This window comes from Phoenix dactylifera, chromosome 4 (assembly GCF_009389715.1).
Source record: "Phoenix dactylifera cultivar Barhee BC4 chromosome 4, palm_55x_up_171113_PBpolish2nd_filt_p, whole genome shotgun sequence".
NCBI lineage: Eukaryota > Viridiplantae > Streptophyta > Magnoliopsida > Arecales > Arecaceae > Phoenix > Phoenix dactylifera.
This window is the reverse complement of record NC_052395.1, coordinates 100,114-109,226: the sequence shown is the minus strand read 5'-3', so window position 1 is coordinate 109,226 and position 9,113 is coordinate 100,114. Positions and strand designations below refer to the sequence as shown.

Below are 9,113 nucleotides of genomic sequence, written 5' to 3'. Positions count from 1 at the left end.
TGGAGATTTCACAACTAGGGCTTACAAGAGAGATCAAAATTTTCTAAGGTTTACAAGAGAGAGAGAACACACATAGGGTTCACAAAAGTCCATCTTGCCATCTGTTTCAATTAATCCCGTGATCAGAAGTCGACTCGTCACTTTCAGGGGTCGACTCCTGATAAGTTCGAGTCGACTCGAAAATCCTCGGGTCGGCTCAAAAGATCTGCTCGAGTCGACTCTTTCAGTCTTGGAGTCGACTCGAGCAGACCTCGAGTCGACTCCTGCAAGCAACCCGAAAAATACCTCTCTATCTTTCTCTGCAACACTTAGCGAGTTGACTCCCTTAGTCCAGGAGTCGACTTCAGGAAACCTAGAGTCGACTCGACTAAGTGTGAGGTCGACTCCTGCAGCCTCAGAATTTTACAGCTCTCTATTTCTCCCTGTGGCACGTAGCGAGTCGACCCTCTCATCCCTGAATCGACTCAAGCTTCACATGAGTCGACTCCTAGATGCTAGGGGTCGACTCCATTCAGCTAGCACAAACTTTTTCAAGCAAACTTAAGCCGAAATTCAACTGCAGTCGTTTCGAGTTTCGAGGCATATTTTCTCAACACTAACATCATAGATTTTGAAATTAACCATTAACTATTAGAAAGGTTAACATGAAAAAAAGGAACAAAAGCGCTTCCCCTCACTTTTGGAGGTATTGGAGAAGTATCTGAGGTGTATTTGCAAAGCATCAAGATTGTTTCTTTTTTATTTTAGTTTTAAGAAAAGGATACTTAATACAAGTATCAGACATATATCCAAGAAGAATTCGACAAGTATCGGAATACAATACCTATCCAATAAGGACACAATATGTGATTTGAAGTATCCTTGCTTCCTAACAAGAAAATTAAAAATTAGTTTTGAAGGACGTGGGAAATGGGGAGGTGCGCATAATTTTAATTTAAGGCAGTTACTTTAAGTTGGTAATATGGGGAATTGGGATCAAGCTTCATTTGGATATTAAACAATGCTTGAAAATGGTGTTTGTAGGTTGCTTGGCTATATATCTTTTTTATAATGGCCTTCTAATATGTTCCTTCCATCTTTCTCTCCCCTCGACTAGAGTAACTCAAACGAAAGAGAGACTCATTTACCTACAATAACTGGAATCTGCATAAACTGCCTATCTAAATCAACCTCACTCCTAGCAACCATGCAACTCCATTCGATGAAAAATGTAATTTTAATCAGGTGACAGCTTCTTAACTCTTGTTTAAATATTCACCAGTTAGACATCCAGGATTTGCAGTCTGTCTTGACCTCTTCTCAGGATGTTCTTCCGCTTAAGATTGTAGGATGAATTTGCCTTGTATTAAATTCTTTCTTGACTTTGGACTCAATAAACTCTTCAATCATTCACGATATAAACAGGAAAAACTCCTTAAAATTGTAGGGGCGCAGCTCATAAAGCTTAATATCAAAAAATAAGGACCAATAATCAATACCAAGAAATTGCTTTAATGTTGTCATTATGGAAAGTCATAGGAATACAATGAAGTCTGCAAATTAGCAGGATGCAATGTACCATCTATTCTAGCAATGTCAGTGCTGCTCAGCTACATGAACATAACCAACAACAGAAGGTAAGCAGCCATTCAGGTAGTTAGATTGCCATCGATTAGGAAGATGCCCAACATGACAAGGGTTAGAATGTGGACAAAACACTAAAACGGACACAAAAAGTACATAGCTTTTATTTATGGGAAAACACATGTTCATATGCAACTTAGAAATGAAGAAACCAATTACAAGGCAAATGATGTTAAAAATGTCATATTTTCCATAAAAAATGCATTGGCTACTCACCTGAGCAGACATGCATGTACACAGTTCAAAACAAAGATAAACATAGAGGAACAGATAAGACCTGAAACCTGTATATAGTGCAAAGACAAACATATATTTCTTTCCTACAAAGAGGTAATCCATTTACCGTTAAATTTTATTTCATGGATCTTGAAAATGAGTTCGAAGTAAATACAGGGGGGAAAAGCTCCACAATCAGATACAGCCACCTTCTGACCCCAATTAGATGGAATTCATCCATACCAGATATATGCCCTGATAAGCTGAAAAACCAATCTTGATGACTTTCACCTACTTTAACTCTGTTTTCGCTGCCAAAGGTATAATGATAGACTGCAAGATGGCTGACAGTTCTCAATGCAACCTAATAGTTTCATTTGGGAGAATGATATTGGGATTTCGTATGTGAGGGTTGAGAGCTGCTAACTCTTTCCATTTGGCTCCAGTGCCATGAACACGTGAAGAAATGCTCCAAAGAGTATCTCCTGGCTGCACTTTTGTCGTCCCTTGAGAAGGTTTTGTCACAGCCTTTGACTTCATAAACGGATGCTTGTTGCTCTTTCCCATTCCAGTAGCAAGCAACCACCTAGAACCAGATTGCTGCTGTGTAGGATTACCCCATACTTTTTTCTTTCCAGGTTCGGTCTTCAGACCAGCAACATGAACCTCCTTTATTTTGAATTGAGGAATAGCATCCTCTTCCTCATTCTTCTCCTCCATTGCCAATGGTTTAGTTTCGGGCTCAGGCTTGGGCTCAGGCTCATCATCTTGTTCACTGTTCCCTTTTTCTGAAACCGTGCTGTATATTTTGGGCTTTGGGGGAACAAAAACCCTCTCCACTTGAATTAATGAAAGCATTGGTGTTCCAACCGGCTCATAGTTACGCAAGGGGTCCCGAAGCTGCACCATAAGTGCAACTGTAAAGTTATTCCCCAACAAACCCCACCTTCTACCAGATCTCTTGCCTCCTCTTTTATCTCCCTTCCACCCCCCACTAAACAAGTCCATTGAAGTAGCATGATGGGCTGCAAGAATCTTCGATGTTCGATCATTGATCTGATCTTCTCCGTCAACCATTCCAGAATCAAGCCTCATCCACTCATCCAGAGTCAAAGACAAACCCATCAAGCCATCTACGTCATCCCCACAATCCTTAACATCCAGAAGCTGTAATCCAGCAGTACCCTCTAAACCCAGTGACACACTATTCTTGGCCCCTTTTCCTTCCAAAGCAGAAATTTCCCCAATAGATTTGGGGCTAATGTTAGAAGGTGCCTCCTCATCTGACACGCCAGATTGTATCCTCAGCCCCTCAATTGAAAGAGCTTCAATCTTATCCATTGCTAATGGAGCAAGATCCTCCAGTGAAACATATTCTGAGCCCATCTCCACATGACCTGATGAAGCTAGATTCAAGCCTTTACCCTTCTTCCTCCTACCAGCAGCATTCTGACCAATCCTTGACTCTGCTTCTGTGTTCTGATACTGCAACAGATCTTGCCTGTACAAACGAAAGGAGATGGGAAATTTTAAAACAGGATTAGACAAAATGAGTACTGAAGGGCCCAATGTCAAAACACAACCGAAAAGAACTAAATAAGGTAACTCGCAAACCTCTCACATGCCCCCAGTGCTGGTGCAGCGTCCCAGGCTATCTGTTGCATCGTTTTCCCAGTGATATCTTCCAAAGGCATTAGCTTGCTTGCTTGCATTGAGAGCTTTTCAATTCCAACTGAAGCTAAACGTTGCAATATCTCCATAATCTCAGAACCCATTTCTGCAGGAACTACGATGGGACTAGATACCTGCATGACCAAACTACCATTGTTCTTTGCATTCCTGAAGAGGGCTGGGTTCATGGATCGCAGGAATCCTCCATCCTTTGTCTGAATAAATGGACCCAAGCCCTCTCCAACAGGAGGCAAGTCAAGTGGCTCCTCTGGGGGAAGATGAATTGGACTACCAAATCCACACCTGCTTCCAGGTGATGAGCACTGAAAGACCTTCTCATCCAAACCCCACTGACGCATCAAAGCTTCTGTCTCAGCATCTTCCAGCACTTTAGCCCTCGACTTGCTGCACCCAACTTGAGTTGCTTTCTGAAGCTCTGTTTCAGCTTCGCGAACAACAGGCGAGAAATCAAAATTGTCTGGATACTTATCCCAATCAGATTCGTCCCCCAACTCAACATCAGGACCAAAGAGAACATTACCAGAGGTTAGTGATTCCTTCTCAAATTGCTTCCACAATCGCTCCCTTGGTGATTCTGGGTCACTGTCAGAACTCAATCCGAAAGGGCTATGCTCTATACCAAGCATGCTTAGAAACTCGCTAGCAACGGAATCTGTAACATCATCCAAGCTCTGGGATTTGCACTTCATGCTTGCAGTCTTGTAACTAGACTTCACATCTACATAATTCCGCTGCAGAGATGGCTTGGCTTCGGATTGCGGAGACTCCGGCACATTTGATTCAAGAATTGAGAGGCTATGGAAGACCGAGGCCAAATCATCAATGGTTGCATCCAAACTGCTCCATTCAGAATTATGACCATGGTGTGAAGACTCTTGTTGGTGTGAAGACTCTTCTTGTTCCTCTGGCTTCACACCCACCTCCGCTTCTTTCTCATCAACCCCACCACCCCTATCATCAACCACCTCAGGCTCAACCTTTTTTGAGGTAGGTTCATAATTTTGATCCTTTGAGGCAATCTCTATTCCCTGTTCAATTACACTGAATTCAGGTTCATCACACTCCTTTTCCTCATTGCCTTCAATGGACTCTTCCAATGAGGTGCAAGTTTTCAATTTGGGCGACTCCTCATTCCCTTCGATGGGCTCTGGCACTGTGCAAGGCTTCAAATCCTTTGATTCCTCTTTTTGAACAAAAACCTCATGCTCTGATTTTGAACCACCTTCCACAGTACTCAGCTCGTCACCTTCAAACTTCCCACACGCCAATTCCTTTTCAGTATCAGCCAGAACAGATGCCTCCGACTTTGAGCTCGGCAAGACCTCATGAAGCACTTTCACGTCCTCCACCGACCGAGACCGATCCCGGCCTTGAACCTGGCTCCTGACCTGCCCCACCGAGCCCTGCCTCTCAAATTTCCTTGCCCGCGCATTCAAAAACTCCGTAATCTTCTTCTCCCCACCAGCCGGCTCTGCCGACCCATCCCTGACCAGCAAGTGTCCGAAGCTCACGTTAAGCGACGCCCCCTTTGCCTTCCCTGAGAGCCGAAAGCTCGTGCTCCACTTCCGGAATCCCTTCCCCTCCTCCTCCAGCTCCTCCAGCGTGAGCGGCAGCAGCCTGGTGAGGTCTACCAGATTCTTCCCGAGGTCCAGCCCAGGGGCGCCGACCACCGTGACATAGATCAAGAAATGTCTAGGTTCGTATTTGGCCGCGTTGTGGGGGCCGCTCCGGGTGCCGTAGACGGCGCAGCGGTAGGTGAGAGTCTCCTCGAACTCGGCGACGCCGTGGAATACGCGGGCGGGGCGGGTGCCGGCGGCGGCGGCGGCGGGGTCGGTGGTGCGCTTCCAGTGGACGGCGAGGGCGGCGTCGGCAAGGGCCGGGGGCACGCCCTCGACGGAGTGGACGGTAAGGGAGAAGCGGCAGTCGAAGCGGCGGCGGCCGATGTGGGAGAGCGCCCGCAGGGGCTTCCAGCTCCAGAACGACGACGAGGCCTTTTTCTCCTTGCGCGACGACGACGATGACGACGGCGGCTTCTCCTTCGGATCGCCAGAGGAGTGGATTCTGCCGGCGGAGACGGATCGGGGGTGGTGGTGGTCGCCGCCGGTGGCGGCGGTGGAGGGGGAAGGGCGCGGCGGGGGTTCTTGGGATCGAGGGAGAGGGCCTTGCTGAGGGTCTCGATCTCGTGGAGGAATCGGGCGTTCCCGGGGTCGCCGGCGGCGTTTCCCTTGCCAGAGACCCGTTTTCCCAACATGACCTCCCCGGAATCCAAGTTACCGATGATTGCGCTCCTCACGGATGCATACAAAAACAGGAATCGGGAATCTTGGATTCAGGAAAGAAAGCCTTAATAAGAGGTCGGGAAGACGACTTACGGGCGACCGATTTCCGGTAAACGAGTTCCCCGGAGCTGGTCTTCTTGGTTGCTCCGACAGAGAAGGAAGGAGAGAACAAGGGAGAACGGGATCGGCGGGGCTCGGGTTCGAAGTTAATTTACGCCAGCGCGGTATGGACACCGGCGGATGCCTTGCTTGTTTTTTTTTTAATAGTTTGTTTTTCAAACGAGCCTTCTGATATAATAGTCCGCGGAGTAGTGTAAACGTTCACGTTCCGTTTTGCACGTGTTTTTCAATGAAGGATTGGATACCTTCGAAGGAGGGTAGGTTTAGAATGGAGGATTGGATATTTAGGGAGAACAGGGAACAGGATCGGGCACGATTGGGCAAAAAGAAGGGCAAAAAGGACCGGGGGGGTGTTGACCCCGTATACGAAAGCTGCCAAGAATGTTTAATTTAATATTAGGTAGCGTGTTTAAGTTGTTAAACCTTCTTATGCTCGTTTAATTAATTAATTAAGATGTAGTTCTTGATTAATTTGAGAATTTTCTGCGGAAGATTCTTAATTACACTGTGTTTTTGGCTTTTTACGTCTCCCTCCAAAGCAGGCAATCCGGAAAAGAGAATGTAATTAGGGATTTCTTTCCTAATTATTCTATATTCTGCACCGAATTTTGAGCCTTGGGGGATTGGGGAATATGCTTCCCTCCCTCTAAAAGGTCTGATGAATGGGACCGTCGTAAAGTTTGAATTTAAATGGTTACCAAAAAGAGTTTGAATTTAAATACTGTGGGGGCCGCCGGCCAGTGGAACTTACCGTCGTCTCACGTGATCCACGGGAGAAGGATAAGGGAGCCAGCGAGCGCGGCGGAGGCGCTTCAACAGAGTCCTGACACCATGATGTTACCAAAAAATAGTACTCTGCTTTTCCAATCGCTGGGAGCCTCTGTATCTTGATATATTTTCTCGTATATACTTGCTTGGCTATCTTGAGATATAATGCTGGGCTATTGTAGTAAGAGAATTTTTTTTTTCCAGCAACATCAACAGCATAAATATGGCATCATAGTTGTTATTGTTAGAATAATTTTAGAAATCACGTAACAACCTGCATCCTTCATAATATTTTTCTTTATTAGCGTGATTCCGTATCAATCTATATTAGTTTTCTTTATCAGCATAATTTGTTAGAGTGATTTTAGGTATTATATGACAACTTGTATTACCTATAATATTTTTCATTGTTAATGAGATCCTATATCAACCTAAATTACTATTCATGTATACAGTCTGTATACAAATATATATAATTTCTGAGATGTACCGAATATGAAGCAACAAAATAATAAATTTATTTTTTTCTCTTTTTTTTTATTTTTCTTATTTTTTCAAATATTTCAACTGTGAAAAATACCATGGTTTTCCATTGTTGGTGTTATAATTTGATACATAGTGATGGTATGAGTTGATTGGCATCACTTAGGTGCCATCTAGACTATTGATTGCCTCATACTAGTAGTTTAAGAAATTTGAGATTGACACCATCCTCTCTTAATTTGGGAGATTCTTAGGGTACTATGCAAGTGTTACCTGCCTACCCTCGATTATATATATTGTTGACCCAAAAAAATGAAGAAAATATCAGATAACACGGTAGATGAATCTGATTATATACAATACACATTTCTTCTTATAATATTAGTATGGATGGAATGCATGATTTGGTTTTCTATGAATATCTTGATCACACCTTTCTTATAGGTTGTAGCACCTTAAGTAAATTAAAAGATCATGTATTGAATGGGTCAAGTCACATAGAAAATTAACACCAACTCCTCTAGGAGTTGAGCTAGGCTAGCTTACATGCTTCCACCTGATATTAATTAATATTTTATGAAAACAACACCGCGACCTCTCATTTTTAATTACTTAGCAAGACTTATAATGCTTAGTCTATAACTATTTGAAACATTATTTTAAGCAAACCACTTGATTTTACCCTACCTATGAAAGCAAAAATGTGGCTTCCACTTTATTAATGGAATATGGGAACTAGCTATGGAAACCAATAGCAGACAATAGAAATTATTCCTTGTTAATTGAAACTTATTTTGTATTATATGTATATTGAATTAATTGTAGAGAGGACAAGATCATGTTTCGCTGTGAGTGCACCTCAATCATATATAAAATTTGTCGAGGATAAGAGCATAATTGAATTATGTATGTTTCCACACAACAACGTATGATTCATCCTTTTCTTTTTTCTTTTCCTTTTCAATTTAACATGCACATAAAAACTGATAAAAATTAACAAACATAAAAATTGGCAGATAATTCATATGCGATCATCACTCTCGCAGCAAGCATAGCAGACCTAATCCCTTCATCTTTTTCTTCCTCAGAAAAAAATTTTCCTCATTAAATTTTTTTTCTAAAAAATTAATGAGTAAGTATATGATGTCTGAAAAAATAATTTTTAAATATTTAGTTGATCATGAAAAAGTGGCATATTTTAAAGTAATTTATATTTGGTTGAGTATCTACTTTTCTGAAAAAATTATATAAAATACCTTTAATACTCTTAATAAATTAAAAAGATCTTATATTATTCTATCTAAAAGCTTAAAAGCTTTAGGGCACTTTTCAAAAAGAAAATCTAATTGCTAGCCACTGGGAATTGGATTTTCTTATGTCCCATATGAGTTTTTTTTTTATGAAATATAGAAATTTTATTTCTATAGGAAGATTATTTTTTTATCTTTTTTTATTTAAAAACTCTAATTAACTAATGTTTTTCTCATATGCCATTCCCTTGGATTTTGGGAGCGAATGGGCTTGACCCCAGGTAGCTTTGTCGATTTAAGGCCTGTCCCATATCAACCATTCAAGGAATAAGCTGTGACGCTGGGGGAAGGCCCACGCAGGTCCCTATAATTTCAATGTCAATATTGAGAGAGAAAAAAGATGTGCAAGAATGCTGCAAAACGTACAAGACCGTTGCCAATCCTTGGTAGAGTCTATAAACGCGTCATGGTCGCACTAGGATAGTGCAGGAGTCAATGAGGAAGAATTGAGTGGCACTAAATAAAAACTAAATAATTTTTATTTTGGATAAGAAAAATCTATTAATACCTATTGCTTTCTTTAATGGTTAAGTTTTTGATACAATATAGTATGAGCACTTAGGAGATTCCTCACATAGATAACTTCTTCATCTCATTCAAAATTAACGGTTGAAATAACACG

General features: G+C 42.1%; 1 protein-coding gene across 1 annotated transcript; it reads right to left on the bottom strand.

Moving 5' to 3' along the window:
- Positions 1-1,705: 1,705 nt before the first annotated feature.
- LOC103724349 (protein PLASTID MOVEMENT IMPAIRED 1-RELATED 1-like) lies at positions 1,706-5,801 on the bottom strand (the record flags this gene model as incomplete). The annotated part of the gene is made up of 2 exons (XM_008815579.4): positions 1,706-3,340; positions 3,454-5,801. Coding segments are annotated over 2 exons (3,495 nt in total), but the record flags the coding sequence as incomplete, so codon positions are not given.
- Between the last annotated feature and the right edge of the window lie 3,312 nt (positions 5,802-9,113).